Here is a 22558-nt window from a genome sequence, read left to right on the forward strand (position 1 = left end):
TCAGGCTTGCTACGGGTCCCGGCGGCCTTAAGCCGATCTGGATCCTAGCGCCGGTAGCGGTCCGATTTTCGGGTCGTTACAGAATGGTATCAGAGCCCTAGGTTCATATGGTCGGACCTAGAATATCGGGCTCATAGATGTTATAGAAGGTCAAGCACAATAGGAAGGATCATGTCCACTAGGATAGGATGTGGAGTCCTGTCTTGCATGATGATGTGAAATGCCATGATAATATGCATGTGCATTAATGATATGCTATGATATGTGATGTATGTGATGCGGGTTCATGTGTGCCCACATGAACCATATGATACTAATGTTTATGTGCTGTGTACTGTTTTTCAGAAAACAGGATGAGAGGAACTCGTTGATCAGCAAGATTGACTAGAGTGCCACCTGAGGATGAGGGCATGAGCGCCCATCCTCCTACATTGCCTAGCGCAATGTCAAGCAGGTCCAACAGGGACAGAGCAGTAAGAGACCCTAGAAGGTCTTTGGATCTGGGTAGGAGCAGATCAGTCAGAGGAACAGTTCAGGGAGGAATGTCAGAGGACATGGGGGATGATATGGATGTAGAGCAAAGGAGGGATGGCAGTTTGGGAGTCAGTATGTCAGAAGAGGGAATGGGAGAGTCCCAAGGAGGCACTCAGGCCTCGGGATTTGTTCAGCCACCCCACTACCCACACTTCTCACAACACCCCGGGTATTCGATGGGAGGTACATCGGATTACCCTAGCTTTACCCCTTATCCCACACAGATGCCGTACCCACCTTACTACCCACCATACTCTCAGTACCCAATGTATCCACCCCCACCTTACTATCCAAATCCAGCAAACCCTACCTCAGAAAATGTTGCACCACCTCCACCACCTACAGAACCAGCAGCCCCAGTTACTCAACCTTCTAGACCTAGCTCAGCCAGTGGGAGCAAGGTCAAGATGACCGACTACATGAAATTGGGTGCTCCTCAGTATGAAAAAGGGGATGACCCATTTGTGTATCTTGAAAGGGTTAAAGTAATCACAGATGAGATTGGGGTTGATGACAGTAGAGCCATTCAAATGGCTGGGTTCACGCTTAAGTGCAAGAAGGCACGAGAGTGGTTCAAGAATTATGTGAACCCGAGAGTGGACAGCATGACTTGGGAAGAGTTTGCAAACGAGTTTGCAGGATGGGCTTTTCCCGATAGTTCAAGGGAGCTGAAGATGATAGAGTTTGAGCAGTTGAGGCAGACGGAGGAAATGAGTGTAGAGGAGTACACCGACAGATTCTTGGAGCTGTTGCCTTTTGCTGGGCAGAGTCTGGATACAGATTCGAAGAGATCAAGGAGGTACGTCATGAAACTCCATTCCAGGTATTCCTCCTTGATTCAGTCAGTGGACAGGGAGAGCTTCCATGCCATAGTAGATATGGCCAGGAAAATGGAGGCTAGTGCCATCGTTCAGGGGACAGTTAAGCAGTCAGTGGCACAGTCTTCCTGTTCTAAAACTCCGGGTGGGGGAAGATTAGATCCCTCTACCCTGAGTGCAGCAGCTTCAAGCAGTAAGAGATGGGGTAAGCCCAAGGGTAAGAAGAATAAGTTCTGGAATAAAGTCAAGTCTAGTCTGGGATTTGGGAGTGGCTCAAGCTCTGGTGCGGATAATGCAGTTTGTGCGAGGTGTGGTAAGCCACACAGGGGAGTATGTCGGTTTGGGACGAACACCTGTTTCAGATGTGGTCAAGAGGGGCATATGGCTCGAGATTGTCCAAGAGCGGTCCCGATGGCTCAGTCCCAGCAGACAGCTTCAGGCAGTGTAGCGCAACCAGCAGCTCCAGCCATGACTCAGGCCAGTGGCAGAGGCAGAGGGAGAGGGGCAGCCTCTTCCTCAGCGGGTTTCAGAGGTGAAGGTCCATCAGCTCCAGCACGGATCTTCACAATGACTCAGCAGGAGGCAGATGCATCTAACACTGTGGTGGCAGGTAACTTAATCATTGGTTGTTCAGATGTGTATGCCTTGATGGACCCTGGTGCATCTCATTCTTTTATTGCTCCGAGAGCCGTGGGGAGGTTAGGTCTGATGACTTCTGGGTTAGAGTGTCCTCTCTGGGTCAGTGGACCCAAGTGTGATCCATCAGTGGCAGAGTCAGTCTGCCAGTGTAGTCCTGTGTTTGTTGAGGGAAGATGCTTGTCTGCCGACCTAGTGGTTCTAGATTTGACAGATTTTGACGTCATTCTAGGGATGGACTGGTTATCTACCCATGGTGCTACCTTGGACTGCAGGGACAAGGTAGTCAGGTTCAGAGGTCAGGATGGGTCTGAGGTTGTCTTTAGAGGAGACAGGAGGGGTACACCTAGAGGTCTGATATCAGCTCTTCAGGCTCGTAGGTTGCTTAGGAGGGGATGTCAGGGGTATTTGGCTCATGTGAGAGAGCTTAGCAGTCAGGTTAGAGAGCCCGCCTCGGTGCCAGTGGTGAGAGAGTTCTTAGATGTGTTCCCAGACGAGCTGCCAGGTTTATCTCCTGCTAGGGAGATAGAGTTCGAGATAGAATTGATGCCTGGAACCTGACCGATCTCTATCCCTCCCTACAGGATGGCGCCAGCAGAGTTGAAAGAATTGAAAGAACAGTTGCAGGAGCTGGTAGACAAGGGCTTCATCCGACCGAGTACCTCACCCTGGGGTGCTCCAGTCTTATTTGTGAGAAAGAAGGATTGATCCCTTAGACTTTGTATCGACTACAGGCAGTTGAACAAAGTCACTACCAAGAACAAGTACCCATTGCCAAGGATCGATGATCCATTCGACCAGCTAGCAGGAGCGGGTTGTTTCTCCAAAATAGATCTGAGATCGGGGTACCATCAGTTGAGGATCAGGGAAGAGGACGTACCAAAGACAGCTTTCAGGACCAGATATGGGCATTTTGAGTTCCTTGTAATGCCGTTCGGGTTAACCAACGCCCCTGCAGCATTCATGGACCTCATGAACAGAGTGTTTAGCCAGTACCTGGATCACTTCGTTATTGTCTTTATAGATGATATCTTGGTGTATTCCAGGAATGCAGAGGAGCATGCCCATCATCTGAGGTTGGTTCTACAGACCTTGAGGGAATATGGCCTGTATGCCAAATTCTCTAAGTGTGAGTTCTGGCTGAGGAGCATTTCATTCTTGGGGCATGTAGTGTCAGAGAATGGGATAGAGGTAGACCCCAAGAAGGTAGAAGCTGTAGCTAACTGGCCTAAACCCACTTCAGTAACAGAGATCAGGAGTTTCTTGGGTTTGGCAGGTTACTACAGGAGGTTCGTTCAGGACTTCTCGAAAATTGCAGCTCCTCTGACCAGACTAACCAGGAAGAATCAGAAGTTTCTGTGGACCGACCAGTGCGAAGAGAGTTTCGAAGAGCTTAAGAAGAGGTTGACTTCAGCACCAGTTTTAGCTCTGCCATCTAGTGATGAGGACTTTACCGTCTTTTGTGAAGCGTCCCGAGTGGGACTGGGTTGTGTACTGATGCAGAATGAGAGGGTGATTGCTTATGCTTCTAGACAGCTAAAGAAGCATGAGTTGAATTACCCCACACATGACCTAGAGATGGCAGCAGTAATTTTTGCACTCAAGATGTGGAAGCACTACCTCTATGGGGTAAAATGTGAGATCTTCACAGATCATAAAAGCTTGCAGTACATCTTGAGTCAGAGGGATTTGAACTTGAGGCAGAGGAGATGGGTGGAGCTGCTGAGTGACTATGATTGTAAGATTCAGTATCATCCGGGTAAGGCGAATGTCGTGGCAGACGCTCTAAGCCGGAAGTCACTAGGCAGTCTATCCCACATCACGGCAAAGAGGAGACCAGTGGTGAAGGAGTTTTACAAGCTCATTGAGGAAGGTCTACAGTTGGAGTTGTCTGGTACAGGTGCCTTGGTCGCTCAGATGAAAGTGACACCCGTGTTTCTGGAGCAGGTGGCTCAGAAACAGCATGAGGACCCAGAGTTAGTGAAGATTGCCAGGACTGTTCAGTCAGGCAAGGACAGTGAGTTCAGATTTGACAATAGGGGGATCCTCCGCTATGGGAGTCGATTGTGTGTACCAGATGACATTGGGCTAAAAGGAGACATTATGAGAGAGGCTTATAATGCAAGATACAACATTCACCCCGGAGCCACCAAGATGTATCAAGATATGAAGAAAGTTTACTGGTGGCCAGCTATGAAGAAAGAAGTGGCACAGTTTGTGTCAGCCTGCGATGTATGTCAAAGGGTGAAGCTGGAACATCAGAAGCCGGCTGGAATGCTTAACCCGCTACCTATTCCAGAGTGGAAATGGGAGAATATAGCTATGGACTTCGTAGTGGGGTTACCGGCAGCGTCCAACAGATTGGACTCCATATGGGTGATTGTGGACAGACTCACCAAATCTGCTCACTTCATCCCTGTCAGGAGTGGCTACTCTGTGGACAAGTTGGCGCAGATGTATGTAGATGAGATAGTCAGACTGCATGGGGTTCCTGTTTCTATAGTGTCAGATAGAGGGCCCCAGTTCACCTCCAGGTTTTGGCGGAGTCTGCAGGATGCCATGGGTACTAGATTGAATTTCAGCACTGCTTTCCATCCACAGACAGACGGACAGTCAGAGAGGACCATCCAGACCATAGAAGATATGCTGAGAATGTGTGTGCTGGACTTTGGCGGTTTTTGGAGGCAGCATCTACCTTTGGTGGAGTTTGCCTACAATAACAGCCATCATGCTAGCATCGGGATGGCTCCATATGAAGCTTTATATGGAAGGAAGTGCAGGTCACCTGTTTGCTGGGAAGAAGTTGGAGAAAAGGCCTTGGCAGGGCCTGAATTAGTAGAGATCACCAGCAGGGTGGTACCCTTAATCAGAGAGAGAATCAAGACTGCTGCAAGCAGACAGAAGAGTTATGCAGACATCCGCAGGCGGCAAGTAGAGTTTCAGGAGGGGGATCTGGTATTGCTCAAGGTGTCTCCAATGAAGGGAGTGGTTCGCTTTGGGAAGAAGGGTAAACTAGCCCCACGATACATCGGACCCTTTGAAATCTTGCAAAAGATTGGGAATGTATCGTACAAGCTGGATTTACCTGCTTCAATGGAGAGAATCCATCCGGTTTTCCATGTTTCTATGTTGAGAAAGTTCGTGTCAGATCCGGGCAAGGTTCTTAGTGAGCCTGATGTGGAGATTCAAGAGGATCTCACCTATGTGGAACAGCCAGTACAGATCCTAGACACCCAGATCAGAAAGCTAAGGAATAAGGAAATCCCGATGGTGAAAGTCCTTTGGAACCACCACAATTTGGAAGAATGTACTTGGGAGACACGGGAGTCTATGCTCCGGCAATATCCTCATCTCTTTTAAGGTTAGTCTCTATGTATTTCATGTATGTATGCTATGTTGTTTGCTATGTATGTACTAGTTGAGGAACATTCGGGACGAATGTTCTTAAGGGGGGGAGAATGTAATATCCGGCTAGACTCCGGTATCGAAATTCCTACCGTCCGGTGGAATCTCGGATGCCGGAGACCTCTAGAAGGGCAGAATCATGTTTTATAAAAATGTTTTAATGTGTTTTATGATTTTAAGTATGAAATTAAATGAGTTTTTGCATGAAAAGTCATAGGAGGAAAACCCAGGTTCGGCCGCCGAAAATCAAGTTCGGCCGCCGAACATGCATGCGTTTTGAAGGCACGTTAGGCCCCCGAAAGCATGAGTTAGGGAAGTCCAGGTTCGGCCGCCGAAAGTCAAGTTCGGCCGCCGAACATTGCATGGATGCGGAAGCGCATTCGGCCCCCGAACGTGGCCTGGCCAGCCACCTATAAAAGGGGCACTTAGCCGAAATGGGCGAGTTTTCTCCCATTTTCGGCCACAGCAAGCTTCCGACCTTCCCTTTGCAACTCTTGTGTTCTTCCTCCAAATCTCTTCCATTTTTCTTGAGTTTTAAACTCACATTTGCAAGTTTTGAGCATTTAAACCAAGTTTTGGAGCTTTGGGAACTCAGGAGCTCATTTTCGTGGATCTCCAAGTTTAGGTCGTCTCCCTCTCGATCTTCAAGAGGTAAGAGCCGATCTTAAGCTCCTTATGTGTTTTAAATAAGTTTTATGCAAGATCTATGGGTAGAAATGCATGTTAGGTTATATGTTGAGTTATGGGTTAATATTGATGTTTTGAACAATGTGTGTTGATTGTGTGTGTTTGAAGTGTTGTAGTTGGGGTATATGACTGTTTGAGACCCCTAGGAACTTGTATGCATGTTTTGGTTGAGATTTATGCATGATTTGAGGTTTTGGGAGGCAAGGGGTTCATGTGAACCAAGTTTCTGCCCTTCTGGCAGAAACCAGGTTCGGCCGCCGAAGGGAGTTTCGGCCGCCGAACCCCCTTGTGGAGGCAGCATTTGGCTGCCGAAGCTTGCCCCCGAAAGAAGACTTTCGAATCTGTCTGGGACTTTCGGCCGCCGAAGGTGCCGCCGAAAGTGCCTGACTTTCGGCTCGGGAGGGGCTTTCGGCCGCCGAACCTGCCGCCGAAAGTGCCCTGTTCAGCCACTTCTTGCATGTTTTTATGTGATGTTTTCATGATATTTTAGGGGGTTTTTGGGGAGTAGTTTAGAGTTATGTTCTAGCATGTTTGGTCCCTCATTTGAGTCCACCTGTGTAGGTTCGGACCCGAGGAACCGAGGACCCCAGCAGTGAGGTCAGCTGCTTCGGTGTTGTCAGAGTCAGCCAGAGGTGTGAGTGGAACTAAACTTAATCTTTTAAATTAAATGTTTTATCATGTTTCATGCATCATGATCATGCAATAGGGTGATTGCATTAGTTTCACGAATATGCCGCATTGCATCATGTGTTGTTGATGTGGGTGAATGTTGGATGACTCAATTAGTCCATGACAGGAAGACCAGGACCCCATTCTACGGCCTGGCACGGAAATGAAAGACCAGGACCCCATTCTACGGCCTGGCACGATTGTGGACTCGAAGACCAGGAGCCCAGAGGAGGCCCTGGAATAATGGTAAGTAATGTATGTATGACAGGAAGACCAGGACCCCATGCTACGGCCTGGCACCATGTTAGCTTGGACTAATTGGTGACAAGTTCACCCAACCCTTATGTGAATTGTCTGTGTTATGATGCATTTCATTAAAGCATAATGTTAATATGTTTTATAGTTCAGCTCACTGGGCTTTTAGCTCACCCCTCTCCCTTTACCCCCAGGCTTGCAGGTACAGTATAGTGCGGGAGTCCGGATAGAGTAAAGAAGTCATGCTTATGTAATAGCTAGCAATGGACATGATCAGATTGTAATGTCTTAATCAGTATAGATATGTAATGAGATGATGTATATGGATTTTAGAGTTGTGCTTGACCATAGATTGTTGTTATCCCTTGTTAATTACATGATCTTAGGGATTTTTATGATGTTTATGTAAACCAACTCAACATATGTTATGTCACCCTTTCGGGGGCACTGATGAGATCCCACAGAGGGATCAATATTATGTTTATGTTTATGCAGGTTGAGTTTGGTTGATGAGTATGGAAAGAAAAGTTTTAAATTTTTATGTATGATTGTTGATCATGTATGGGATTATACAGGTTTACAGGTTATATGTCAGGCTTGCTACGGGTCCCGGCGGCCTTAAACCGATCTGGATCCTAGCGCCGGTAGCGGTCCGATTTTCGGGTCGTTACATAAAATGTCTTAGAAACTTTTTGAGAAATGAGACTAACACCCGATCGCTTGGTTTGGCTAATACCTGCCTTGTGGCATGAGCATAAAATGCCTTAGAAACTTTATGCAGAACGGGACTAACACCCGGTCGCTTGGCCTGGTGAATACTCGCCTTGTGGCCTTGACATAAAATGCCTTAGAAATTTTTGCAAAACGGGACTAACACCCGATTGTGTGGCTTGGCGAATAACCGCTTTGTGGTCTGGTCTGGTCGTAGAATGCCTTAGAGACTTTTTGCGAAACGGGACTAACACCCATTCGTATGGTCTGGCTAACACCCACCTTGTGTCTTGAGCATAAAATGTATTAGAAACTTTTTGCGAAATAGGACTAACACTCGGTCATGTAGCCTGCGGATACTCGTCTTGTGGCCTAGCATAAAATACTTTAAAAACTTTTTGTGAAACAGGATTAATATCCTATCATGTGGCCTGGCTAATACCTACATTGTGGCATGGGCATAAAATGCCTTAAAAACTTTGTGTGAAATGGGACTAATACCTAGTCGCATGGCCTGGCAAATATCCGTCTTGTGTCCTTGACATAAATGTCTTAGAAACTTTTTGCGAAACGGAACTAACACCCAGTCACGTGGCTTGGCGAATACCCGCCTTGTGGCCTGGGCATAAAATGTCTTAGAAACTTTTTGCGAAACGGAACTAACACTTGGTCGTGTGACCTGGCGAATACCCGCCTTGTGGTCTGGGTATAAAATGCCTTAGAAACTTTTTGCAAAATGGGACTAACACCCAGTCATGTGGCCTGACGAATATCCACCTTATGGCCATGGCATAAAATGCATTGGAAACTTTTTACGAAACGGGACTAACACCCAATCGCATAGCCTGGCAAATACCCGCTTCGTGGCTTGGGCATACAATGCTTTAGAAACTTTTTGTGAAACAGGAATAACACCTGGTCGCATGGCCTGGCGAATACTCGCCTTGTGGCCTGCGCATAAAAATCCTTAGAGACTTTTTGTGAAACAAGACTAACATCCAGTTGCATGCCCTGGCGGATACCGTCTTGTGACCTGACATAAAATGGCTTATTTAGCAGGATTTATACTCGGATTATGGCCTGGCAAATATCCGTCTTGTAGCCTGGCATAAACTGTCTTGTTTAGTCGGACTAACACCCGGATTATGCTCTGGCGGATACCCACCTTGTGGCCTTGGGCTATGTTTGAATTGTCTCTGTTCGAGTCTTTGGAGTGTCGATTGAAACTTCCTCCCTTATCCTGGGAGCCATGAAGGAGGCCTCCTTCCCAACTTTGTACTGCTCGAGTGTAACGACCCTGAAACCGGACCGCTACCGGTGCTAGGATTCAGATCAACTTAAGGTCGCCGAAACCCGTAGCAAGCCTACTATACATCCTGGGTACCTGATAAAATCCCATACATGATCATACATCATCACAAAAACTTAAACATTCCATGAAACCAAGCTCAACCTGTACAAGCATCATACTGAAAACATAAAACTCATACTAGAGCCCTCATCAAATGGTCTAGTATGGTAAACATTACATGTCTCAAGCTTGGTTCAAACATAACTCATAATTAAAAACTTTTACATACTGATCATGTTAACAGAGATTACAAAGGTAAAGAAAACTAGGGCCAAGCACAATTTTAATCCATTAAACAATACATATCCACAACTATTCTATTACATTAAACTATACCAGCTACTATGCCGACTTCTCGAGCTATCTTCGACCCTGCAAACCTGGAGTTAGGGGAAAGGGATAAGGTACAAGAGCCTAGTAAGCAGAACATAAAAAAATAATTTAATAAACATATGCTCGTATGAAATGCGTCACAACACAAATAATTCACATCAAGATGGACTTGTTACCAGTAACCCTCTACATATCCAATGTGCCCGGCCCTCGATGGAGCTCCTCAGGACTTTCGCTTAAACATAACATAACATATCCATAATGCCAGGATCGTAGAATGGGCCTCACCTGGACTTTCCCTTACATATTGCTAGGGGCGTAGAATGGGCCTCACCTGGACTTCCGTATCGTATCATATCATATCATCTCGAGGGCTAGTGAGTCATTCAATATCCATCCACATCAACAGTAAATTATGCAATACATCATATTCGTGAATTCTAATGCGAATACCCTAATATATAAACATGGCATTCGTGATGCATGAACATGCTTAAAAAGTTTGAGTACTTTAAAACAATAGATTAGTTTAGTTCTACTCACCTCTGGCTGACACTCGCCTAACAATGACGCAGCTAACTCACTGAAGGCCTCTACAGTCTCCCAGGTCCGATCCTACATAGATGGACTCAAATGAGGGACCAAACATAATTATTACATGACTCTAAATAACTCCCCAAAAACATATCAAAACATGCACATAAAACAGGCAGAGAAAGGCTGGACAGGGGACTTTCAGCGGCAGGTTCGGCGGTTGAAGGTCCCTCATAGATTCAAAAGTCAGGGACTTTCGGGGGCGGGTTCAGTTGTCGAAACCCCATCACATATCCGAAAGTCCATGCTTTCAGGGGCAGGTTAGGCGGCCAAAAGGCTGCCTCCACAAGTAGGTTCGGCGGCCGAACCTGGGTTATCCAGCAAGGCAGAACCCGATTCTGCCCTATGCATACAGCCACCCAACTCTCCAATCCTCACACCAAACTTCTCAAAAACATGCATACTCACTGAAACATGCATAAGGGACATAGAAACTAGTCTATTTCCCAACAAACAACAATAAAAACACATAAGAGCAAACATTCATAAACAACCCAACTCAAACCCTATAGCATTAGATTTAACCATTTCATGCATTTTTAACCCTTAACCCTTTCTTAAAACTTATAAAAAACATAGTAAAAGCAAAGATCTAGGTTTACCTCTTAGAGATCTAAAGGTGACAGCAACCCCAATGTGGAGATGAGATAAAATGGTCTCCGGAGGTCTCCAAGGTTTCAAAACTTGGATTCAAGCTCAAATCTTCAAAAACAAGACAAAACTCATGAATTTCTTTAAGGGATTTGAAGGAAAAACAATAAAATCACCAAAGGAAGGGCAATGACTCACCTATGCCCGAAAAATGGAGAGAAAACTCCCTCATCTTCGGGCTGAAGGCCTCTTATAGGTGGCGGGACGAAACCACCTTCGGGGGCCGAAAGAGGAGGTCCCGCGGCAGCACCACCTACGGCGGCCAAACTTAAAGTTCGGCGGCCGAACCTGGTTTTTCCCTTCCAAAACTATTTTCTTCAAAACTCTTTTCTTTCTTTCTTAAAACCTTAAAATCTTCAAATTCATTTTATAAAAACCTTATTTTACCCTTCATAAGGAGATTCTAGTTTCGAGATTCTGGGTTCCAACGAAGATTCCGTCGGAAGGTTGGAATTCCGACGCTGGAGTCTAGCCGGGTATTACATCGAGAGCGGCCTGTAGCCTTTTTATGTATTGAAGCATCTGTTCATTATTTAGATTGCTCAGATTAGCCTCATTGACCATCAATGGGGTGTTTTGTCCACTATCTAAAGTGAAAGAGATGATTACGCCTTTATTTGCAATAGCCTTAGTAGCAACTCGTAAATTGTTAGCCATTTTAGAGTATAGAAGAGGGAAAATGTTGCTTTTTAAGAGAAAATGAAAGACTGATTTTTAATCCAATTGAAAATTGAACCAAATGATGTAGCTGAAATAGAGTTTTGATCAATTTGCAAGAAAGATAATATGAAGTGGTTGGCAAGTCTTGAGGAAGAGTTGAGATCTGAAGCGTCAAGTTTTCTTTTCCCTCAATGGGACCGAATATCGTCTGATCAGACTCTTACAACATGGCCTTGTCTTTGAGTGCTAGCATATGGTTTACTTTGAGCGATTATTGTGTTATATCAATTTTAAATAATATTTTTTTTATTAATTTAATATATATTTTCATAAAAAATTAATTTATAAAAATAAATGTAATTTTATATAAATTTATATTATTATAAAATGTATAATTTTCATGAAGATCGAAGAAGTTAGGAAGAAGCGAGAAGGCAGAAAGGCAAAAGTGCTTGTTTTAACCATCGACTCCTCTGCTTATGGGTGTAGTGGTTTTGATAGCCTGTGAATTTTGTTTAGTCTTTATCTTTCTCTCATTCTTTGCCTTTTTTTATTATTTTTTTTGTGTTTAGTGAATTTTATTATGTTAATTGTACGATAATTTTCGACCGTCGGTGATTCAACGATAAAATCAATGATTACTCGGTGCGAAAGTATCTTTTGCACTGTCAAAATTACTCCATAACTAAATGAAACTAAGAACATTATAAATCGATTTTTATATTTGGTGAATTATGGCGATGACCCTCCCGACTTGTGGTACACAACGCTCTCAATCTCTTTTTTTTTTTTTTTTTTTTATCTGAGTGGTTCTTGCTTTTTTATATATTTATCTTTATAATTTTGGTGTTGCTTTTCTTTCTTGCATGCAAGGGTTTGCTTTCTTTCGACTCAGGATACATCTCACCGATTTTGTCGTCTCTGATCAAAACGCATTGGTTTAGCTTGGAGATGTCAATGACAATTTGTCATCCCCACAACCTCTTTGGTGCCGCTCTCTCTCACGTTGAGCCGGTGCTCTATGTGTTGGGCATTATTGGTTTGTTTTGGGCCTTTTTCGCTTGTGGGCTATTGGACTTGATTTTGAACTTTTAGCAACTCTCTTTTGAGTTTTCTCAATAACTGGCATTCTTCCATTGTCCAAAAAAAAAAAAAAAAGTTCAAATTCAATAAACTGAAACGTAAGATCCAACCGATCAAATCAATTTATTATTATTTTTTTCTTTTTCTGTAAATTGTTTATTTGGTAGCGCAATAAACCGCAACCAACATCTGTGCATTTTCTTCTCTTCTTCCCGTCGAGCAGAAAATCGAAATTTTCCCACACATAAACGCTGCGGGTTCTGGCTCCGCGTCCTCTTCACGCTGTTCGTGGCGGCATCTACGAATCCGGATCCGACCTGTTTCCACTGGCGGACTGTTCTTCGCTTGTCCAGATCTGCTTCAGGTAACCTTCTCAATCTCTCAATTTATTCTTTTGTAATTTAGTTCGATAGCACAGATTGGGTAAATTCTTTCATTTCGATGAATGGCTATACTTATTTGTATGTTTGTACGTATATTTAGCTTTCTTGTTTGATCTATGGTTGTCTACTAAAGGTCGTTTCACGGTGGAGGTAGTATCGTTTATGGCCTTTATCATGCGCTTTTGTGTTTTTCTTAGAAAATTTTATGTTGAGTTTTCTGATCCGTGCTTTTTGCAGGCTTAATAGACAATCTTCTTGTGTATATTTATTTTTGTGATTAGTTGCATTGATGTTGATGGATCTGTTGCTTGAGAGTTGAATTTGAATAATTATTTTCTTTTGGAACTTTGAATGTTTAATAATTTTTCATGTTACTATTTAGGTACAAGTTGATTTCACTAGGATTTTGATTTGCTTGTAGGTTAACTTAGATTCGAGTACTGATTCAAAGACCTACTTAATTTAGTGGCTTTCTCGTTGATGTTGAAAATGAGGATGCCCGCAATTTACCGGGCTTTCATTTTGGTGGTTCTCTTTGCACATGCTTGCAATGCATTTTACCTGCCTGGTAGCTATATGCACACCTATTCAAATGGTGAACCGATATTTGCCAAAGTTAATTCCTTAACTTCTATAGAAACCGAGCTTCCCTTTAGTTATTATAGTCTACCTTATTGCAAGCCTGCTGGTGGAATTAAAAAAAGTGCTGAGAATCTCGGGGAGCTCCTTATGGGAGATCAGATTGATAACTCTCCTTACCGGTTTAGAATGAATGTCAATGAGTCTGTTTTCCTTTGCACTACGCCTCCACTAAGTGAACATGAGGTAAAGCTTTTGAAGCAGAGAACACGCGATCTGTATCAAGTGAATATGATTTTAGATAATCTGCCTGCCATGAGGTATGCTAAGCAAAATGGAGTTAACATTCAGTGGACTGGGTTCCCAGTTGGGTATGCACCACAGAATAGCAATGATGATTACATCATCAATCACCTTAAATTCACAGTTTTGGTTCATGAGTATGAGGGTAGTGCTGTGGAGATAATTGGTACTGGAGAAGAAGGTATGGGTGTGATTTCTGAAGCTGATAAGGAGAAGGCATCTGGTTATGAGATAGTTGGTTTTGAGGTTGTCCCATGCAGTGTTAAGTATGATCCTGAAGTGATGGCTAAGCTTCATATGTATGACAATATCTCATCAGTCAATTGTCCCTTGGACCTTGACAAGTCTCAGATCATACGGGAGCAAGAGAGAGTTTCTTTCACATATGAGGTTGAATTTGTGAAAAGTGATACTAGATGGCCATCTCGTTGGGATGCTTATTTGAAGATGGAAGGTGCTCGTGTCCACTGGTTCTCTATTCTAAATTCTCTTATGGTTATCTTTTTCCTAGCTGGCATTGTTTTTGTCATATTCTTAAGGACCGTGAGAAGGGATTTGACGAAATATGAGGAATTGGACAAAGAAGCTCAGGCACAGATGAATGAGGAGCTTTCGGGGTGGAAGCTTGTTGTGGGTGACGTGTTCAGGGAACCTGATTGCTCAAAGCTTCTCTGCGTCATGGTTGGAGATGGAGTTCAGATTACAGGGATGGCAGTGGTCACAATTGTTTTTGCAGCCATTGGTTTCATGTCACCAGCTTCACGAGGAATGCTGCTGACAGGAATGATAATTCTCTATCTTTTCTTGGGCATTGCTGCAGGTTATGTTTCAGTACGATTGTGGAGAACCATAAAGGGGACCTCAGAAGGATGGAGGTCAGTTTCCTGGTCAGCTGCGTGCTTCTTTCCTGGAATTGCCTTTGTTATCCTTACAGCGCTGAATTTCATTCTATGGGGAAGCAAGAGTACTGGTGCTATTCCCATTTCCATGTATTTTGTACTTCTGTCCCTGTGGTTCTGTATTTCAGTGCCACTCACTCTTTTGGGAGGATTCTTTGGGACACGAGCTGAGGCGATTCAGTATCCAGTCCGAACCAATCAGATCCCAAGGGAAATTCCTGCTCGCAAATACCCATCATGGCTGCTTGTTCTTGGTGCTGGAACTCTTCCATTTGGAACCCTTTTCATTGAGCTGTTCTTCATCCTTTCTAGCATCTGGCTTGGACGGTTTTATTATGTCTTTGGTTTCTTGCTCATAGTTCTGCTGCTGTTGGTTATTGTTTGTGCTGAAGTGTCGGTGGTTCTAACCTACATGCATCTCTGTGTGGAGGATTGGCAGTGGTGGTGGAAGGCGTTCTTTGCTTCTGGTTCAGTTGCACTCTACGTGTTTTTATACTCCATCAATTATTTGGTTTTTGACCTGCAGAGTTTGAGTGGACCTGTATCAGCTGTACTCTATCTCGGCTACTCATTGCTCATGGCAATTGCAATCATGTTGTCTACTGGCACAGTTGGCTTCTTTATGTCTTTCTACTTTGTGCATTACCTTTTCTCATCAGTAAAGATTGATTAGAAGCCTTTGATGCCTTTAACAATCCCTTGAGAAGGAAGACTGCTTGCACAAAAAGGAAGCTGCCCCTTGTTTCCAATTTTTTTTTTTTTCTGGCTAAATTCCATATGATAGCTGATCTTGTCGTGCTGTATTAAAGACTCGGATCATATGCTTAAAATTCAGCGAGGCCTGTTATATTTTTCAATACTTTCGAGTTTAGAGCACGATGGTAGTTTTGGGATTCATTCGAAACTTAGTGGCCTTTTTGTCAACTACTATTTGTTCATTACCATTTCATCATTGAAAAAAAGAAGAGAAAAATTAAAGGGCATTTCTCGTTTTCTCAATTATTCAGAGCTGTCAATATTACCCGAGAAATTTATGTTTGCAAAGGTCTATGAAATGCCTCCTAGTGTGTGTATATATTCTGGAGTTCTTTTTGTTAGAGGCACATGTGTGTTTATACATACATAATTAAAGAAATTTCATTAGATGAAATTAGAAAATAAGGGTCATGCCAAAAATATAATTTTGCTACAAACTTCAAATTCAACCCAACTCTAGTTAGTTAGATTGAAGCCATAGGAAAAACCAGGAACCTCTTAATCCCATAACCAAATAGCTTTCTTCTGCAGAGAGCCTAAACATTGGCCACCAAATAAGTTGCGCTAGAAACTCATAAAAAAATAAAATTAAAAACAACCTGACGCCAACACGGGAGAAGCTCGAAACCCACCAATGGTGGTCTCTATTTCATCTCACTTGCATCGGCTTTATTCTCTTACTTTGCTATCTCTCTCAAACACAACCATTCTCCATAGACCCACAGCCCCTCTATTCCTTACAACACTCATACACCAAATGCCCATAGGCTCTCTTCGACCTCATTACCTTTGCCTTCCGCAGACTCAAAACACAGAATCAATAATTTGGCATGAATTTAATTCAATTAATTTTTTTAAATAATTTTTTTAAGTAAAAAATTCAATTATTCTTAATTTAAAAAATTTTCAATTTAAAAAAAATTAAAATTTTATATAATTTTATAAGAATTTATTTAAATTATTTTTATACAAAATAAATTATGCAAAAATGAGGTGGTAAAGTTATATATTGTGTAAAATTATAATACAAAATCAACGACAGAAAATATTTTTAATTAGCCAAATTTAACTATGCATAATTTTTTTTTATGATAATTACAATTTAGTGATTTAAAATAAATAAATAAAAAAGAAGGGCCAAGTTCACTTTGCCTCAAGCTGCATAACAAAATAATGGCTAATTTCCAAAACCAAATGAATTTTTTTTAAAAAAATTCTAATATACATGCACTTCATTAGCACTTCAATCTAAGAAGAAGATCATAGGGCATGATTACTTACAAAAAACACATTTATTTTTTAAAAATATATTTTTTTATTTTTTTTAAAAAATTAAAAAAACGTGTTTATTTTAATTTTGTTAACTCTAATTAAAAAATAAAAAATAAGAGTGCATTTGAATTTCTGTTTTTTATTTTTTCAAAATTAAAAACCGTTTTTTAATTTTTGTTATTTACTTTTTAAAAATTATTTTTTAAAATTGTTTTATATAAAAATAAATAGTTAAATATTTTTTTAAAATATGATATTTAATAAAAAAATAATAATATAAATAATTTTATAAATAATTTCACATAAAAATAAATAATAAATTATTTTTACAAAATATATGATATTTTAATAAAAAAAATTACTATTTAGTATAGAAAAATTCGAAAAATACATTAATATATTCCTGAGTTTTTAAAAAAATCTACTAATTAATTTAATTTTAACATTAAGTAGTGTAAAAATAAAAAAATTATTATTTATTGTTGTGATATAGAAAATTCATTATTTAATCAATTGATTTTGAAAAATATATTAAAATATTCTTAAAATTTTAAAGGATGTAATAATTAATCACTCCATCAAGTTTAGCTATTAAATATTTGTAAAATTATTTAAAATGCCCTCAATATGAAAAAAATAATTAATAAATATTTTTATAAAATTGAGAGGTCAATTAATAATTTTTTTATATAGACTAAATAATAAAATATTTAGCGGTTAAATTAATGAAAAAACTAATTAATATATTATTTAATACTTCATAGATATTTTAATATAATTTTTAAAATTAATAGACTAACTAATTTATTTTTTAATATAACAAAAATTAAATAGTAAATTTTTCTAATAAAAAATTTAAAATTTATTCAATATAGAAAGAATAATTAGGAGACATGTTTAGAAAAATGAAGCACAAGTAATGAGTGTGAAAACTTTGAGTATGTTTTAATGTATTTTTTTAATTAATAATTTTTTTTATATTTAAATAATAAATTTTTTTATAATAATAAAATAAAATTATATTTTATAAATTAATTAAATAAACTGTATTTTTAAAAAAATAAATTTAATTAATGAAGATGAAGATTTGAAATTGTTAATAATAATATGATAAAAATTGAAAAGAAAATAAGGGTTTGATAGAATATGTAACAAGAAAATCAATATTTGCCGTATTTTAAAAGTAAAATATTCCCAACGATCATTTATTGCATTTATGAATATACAACTTTGAAATATATCGAATCATTCATTTCAATATTTATTGATAATTTTTTTTACTTTTATTTTCTATTAAATATTAAAAATAACAACACTCACACTTTCAACTGAACAGGTTTATTTTTAATCAAATAAAAAATCACGATGAAAGCCAACACACTCTACATTTTCTGTTTTTAAAATTTTATAAATAAAATAAAAAATATTGAAATAATTATTTTATATTTTTTAAAAACTTAAAAATAAAAAATATATATAAAACTCCATATACAGGTATATTTTACATAAATAAAATCGTTATGTATAAATTTTTACTTTTATTTTAAATTAATATAAAATGTATAAAATTTTCTCTTTATTTTAAATTAGGAAAAATTATTTTTTAGTCCCTGAAATTTAACGTAATTGATACTTCTGTTTCTCCATTTTGACGACTCAACACTTAAGTTCTCCACTTTCTCTTCCGTCTGAATTTGTAGTCCTTCCATCTAAAATGACCGTTTGAAACACGTGAATTGACAAAATTGACTTTCATAAAAAGTTTCTCTATTTTTGGTGATTCGTCGTAGCTGCACTAAAAAAGGTCTTGATATTAGCATACAGTAAATGGAGATGACCAATGGATGCAGGGAAAGCGTGCAGATCATCCATGGCTAGTCCAAGTTCATAAAGGGCTTGATCTAACATCTCCACACAATCATTTAACTTATTTTTTTTGTGGGAAATCAAATCCTGAAACGTGAAGAGCCCCAAAACGTGGGTTCTTACTCTGGCTATAGATTTCTGAGCTGCATCCACGGTGAATTCAAGAATATAGTGTAAAGTAATGAAATTCTTGGAAATGGGAATGGAGGAGAGAGCAGTGAAGCACAAAGCAGGTTAGAGAGGTTTGATAATCCTTATTTTTCTTTGAAATCAAGAGAGAATTCTCTAAAGAAAGAAGCTAGGAGAAGTGTTGTTAGGGTTGATAATCCTTATTTTTCTTTGAAATCAAGAGAGAATTCTCTAAAGAAAGAAGCTAGGAGAAGTGTTGTTAGGGTGAAAAAGATTAAGAGAACAACAATCTTTTGATGGGTTCTTGTTGAATTCTTGGAAGGCGAAGATGAATTCTTGAAAATGATGGTTATTAAGGGCATTTTTGGTAAAAAATTTCACATCTCACCTTAGACTCTTTAACCAAATAGTTATTTTGGATGGAAGGACTACGAATTCGGACGGAAGAGAAATTGGACAACTTAAGTGTTGGGTCGTTAAGATAGAGAGACAAAAATATTAATTACGTTAAATTTCAGGGACTAAAAAATAATTTTTTCTTTAAATTAATATAAAAATTAAATTAAAATAGAATTACTTATCCGCTTTGGCATTAGAGTCTAAATTGACTTAAAATTACAATAATTTATAGCAAATCTTAACATATATCCTGTTTATGCAATAATATCTTGATAACCTCATTTTACATGTACGTAGTGGTGAGTATTTGGTTGATTCAGTTTAAAATTGAATCGAACTGAATAAATTAAAAATTAAAATTTTGATATTTATAAAAATCGAACTGAATTGATTTTAGTTAAAAATTAAATTGAACTGAACCGATCTGATTTGATTCAATTCGATTCAGTTTAAATTTTTAATAAAATTTTTATTTTTTACACTTTATTTTAGTATTTTAAAATTTAATTAAAATATTTTAATTTTAATATGATCTCTCTATATTATTGAAAATAATATACTATTATCACTAATCAGTTCCGTTCGATTTTTTTGATTTTTTCCTAATCAAAATTGAACCGAACAGAAATAACTGAAATTTTTAAAATTAAAAATCAAACCAAATCAAAATGAATAAAAAATCAAACTAAAATTTTAAATTAATTTGATTCGATCGATTTTTTCGATTTGAACCGAATACTGCTCACTCTTACATGTATGATAATCTCATTTGATATGTGGGAAGCCCTCGTCAAAGCTCTATATCATAAAGCCTTCCATCCTAAGTTTCTGAACTTATAATTCTAAGATTAAGGGAAAGAGATAAGTCATTTGGAATGGCTTAGAGAGCATTATAGTCTCATAATCAAATGAATGTGACATATCATAGTGCATGGAGCATAGAATGAATCAATCTTATTTTTCTTTTGAAATAGTTTTTTTTTTATAATTTAAATTTGCAATACTTTTTTAACATATTATTTATAATTTTAATATTATTTATGTATTTTTAAGGATAAATTATATTTTAATATTTAAATTTTAGTATAATTAATAAATTATTTCTCATATTTTTAAGAGCAAACACTTAAAACTCTCTATTTTTATTGTATCTGAATGCACAACTCTTTCATTCATTCTCGATAAGTTCAAAATATTGTGGTTAGTTAAATCTATTAAAAATTAATTTCTTCTTAAATTACCGTTTCTATACCCTACAACCTACTTAAAATAAAAATTTTAGGTCTTAAAATATAACTCCTCCTTCTTTCTTTCTCATACCCGTTTTTCAAAGAATAGTAGGTGGAGAAATATCTGCTTCACGTAGTTATGGAGTATTTATGATGTGGGATTATGAAATAATGAGAGAAGAATTAATATATATTTGTTTATTTGAAGAGATAAATGATGGATTGCCCAAACTTAATGACGAGTTGGCTAAGATAAAGGATAAGGCGAAAAAAATTCATGAAAATTAGAAAATTATTTCAAAATTTTGAAATGGTTGTAGGTATATTACAATATTTTGAAAACTTTATTTATAATTTGTATATTTTTATTGCTTGTGCAAGTAGAAAAATTCTATTATTTTAGTCGCATGAAGTATTTGAATAAATGAAAGTTTTATACTTTCAATTATTATTTTTGCTGTGAAAAGAAGAGAAAATTGAAAATTGCAGCAAGTTTGAAAAACTTTTAAATTTTATTTTCGGAGACTGATATTGATATGTTTTAACGTAGAAAAATGAAATATTTTAAGCATTTAAAATTACTTGAATTTGAAAGGGAATGAAATTGAAATCACAATAAATTTGAGAAAATTTCAGACTTAATACGTTATTTTAAGAAGTTCAAATATTTTACTCGATGAATACTTTAAAAAAATCTAAAATTTGCTTTTTGCCTAAAAAAATACTACCCATAGTGTTAGGCTCTAAAGAATGTCTTCTAAATATCTAAATCACATAAAAATAAACATAAGTAAACTAATACATGAATCATTGGGAGAAAAAGGCCGAAAAATCTGAATGGGCCTTTCTATGATCAATTTCAAAATAAAATCCAAATAGCCTTTTCCAAGATCTATTACAAAATAGAGTCCTAAAGAGTAGGAATCCTTGTCCTACCAGAACTTAACCACAAAATTTAAAATCTACCTAGATAAAACTACCGACAAACTATTTAAATGGACAACCTTCAGGTATATAAGCTATCTCATGATTATTTAATCTTTTCTCTATGTCCATCTTGGATCCATTACTAACTTAAATATCAGAGGTTTTATCTATCAAACCATCCAGTGTTCTTATTATCTTGCAGATTTATTACTCGAAAGAACTGAAATAGTATCATTGGCACCGTATGTAGAAATTTCTCATTAGAATACAAATTTCATGATTGTTTGCCTGAGTTTTTTTCCTTAGGTGATTCTTGATCTCCTACTCCTAATCACGACCATGCATAACAATAGTACTACCAAAGCAGTCAATAAGGAGAATCTTGCAAGCATAGAAGTATGTTCTGGAGACAAGTCTCTCACATAGAAACAACTTCTGGAGAAATTGAAGGTAGTGACAAAGATCCCATGGTATCCGTATTAGGGAAAATAAGGACAATGCATGGGAGAGGACAACAAAAGTTATGAAACCATTAGAGCGAAGTCTTAAAACTAAGAAGGCGAGCATCTAGACGCGAGATTGATGGATATTATAAGAAGATTTCAAAAGGAGCAGTTGGAGCACAACTTCGAAATTGGAGATGTTTCTCCCCCTTTTGCTGAGATATTAGTAGAATCTTTTCTAGACAAATTTAAGTTGCCGTCTTTGGACTGACCCACATAGCCGCAAACTTCCACACAACCATGTCTCTCCAGAACATCAATGACATAGTCTTTTATAGGGTTTTTCGTTCTACTCTGACTGGATTGGCTCAAAAGTGGTATCAATACCTCCCAGTTAATTCCATTCATGACTTCAAGGAACTAGCTTACATCTTTAAACAACGATTCATCACATGTATTCCTCCCAAAAAGTTATAATATGATCTTCTAGAGATTATCACTAATTGATGGAGAGGGCCCAAAAATACATTTGCCCAGATGATGAAAAGCAAGCCCAGAAAGCAAAGAAAGTAGATGAGAAGGAGTTCCTGCATTGAAGGGGAGAACAAAGAGATAGAGGAAAGGAGGTACCAAGCGATGGATACTGGCAAACTTGAATGGGAAAGCTATCCCAAGATAGGAAATATCGCCAATATTAGGAAGTTCAATCAGTAGTCATTTTTTTCTATTGAGTATTGCTATTATTTTGTTTCAATTCAAACTTATGTAAAGATTGGAATACTTCCTTACTAAATAAAAGAATAATTTTTCATACCAAGCTGTCCTACCATTTATTTTGGCACTAAGTGACATAAGAGTGCCCACTTAGGCAATGTAAGAGTACCTTTAGGAGACGTAAGAGTGCCTCTTCAAGCAACCACTTATCTTTTTAGGTGACGTAAGAGTGCTCTTTCAGGCAACCACTTGCTCACTTAGACGACGTAAGA

The 22558-nt window shown here is 38.5% G+C and overlaps 1 protein-coding gene across 2 annotated transcripts; it reads left to right on the top strand.

The window, feature by feature from the left end:
• The first annotated feature begins 12439 nt into the window (after window positions 1-12439).
• Window positions 12440-15408, top strand: LOC110629866 (transmembrane 9 superfamily member 12). Of its 2 annotated transcripts, none has more exons than XM_021777042.2 (2): window positions 12440-12751; window positions 13153-15408. In XM_021777042.2, the coding sequence occupies exon 2, from the start codon at window positions 13251-13253 to the stop codon at window positions 15222-15224; it is 1974 nt and encodes a 657-aa protein (XP_021632734.1). In that variant the 5' UTR covers window positions 12440-12751; window positions 13153-13250; the 3' UTR covers window positions 15225-15408. The 2 variants fall into 2 exon arrangements, with proteins under 2 accessions (XP_021632734.1, XP_021632733.1); XM_021777041.2 differs by having other exon boundaries at window positions 12442-12751; window positions 13192-15408.
• The last annotated feature ends 7150 nt before the right edge of the window (window positions 15409-22558 follow it).

This window comes from Manihot esculenta, chromosome 13 (assembly GCF_001659605.2).
Source record: "Manihot esculenta cultivar AM560-2 chromosome 13, M.esculenta_v8, whole genome shotgun sequence".
In the NCBI taxonomy this organism is placed as follows: Eukaryota; Viridiplantae; Streptophyta; class Magnoliopsida; order Malpighiales; family Euphorbiaceae; genus Manihot; species Manihot esculenta.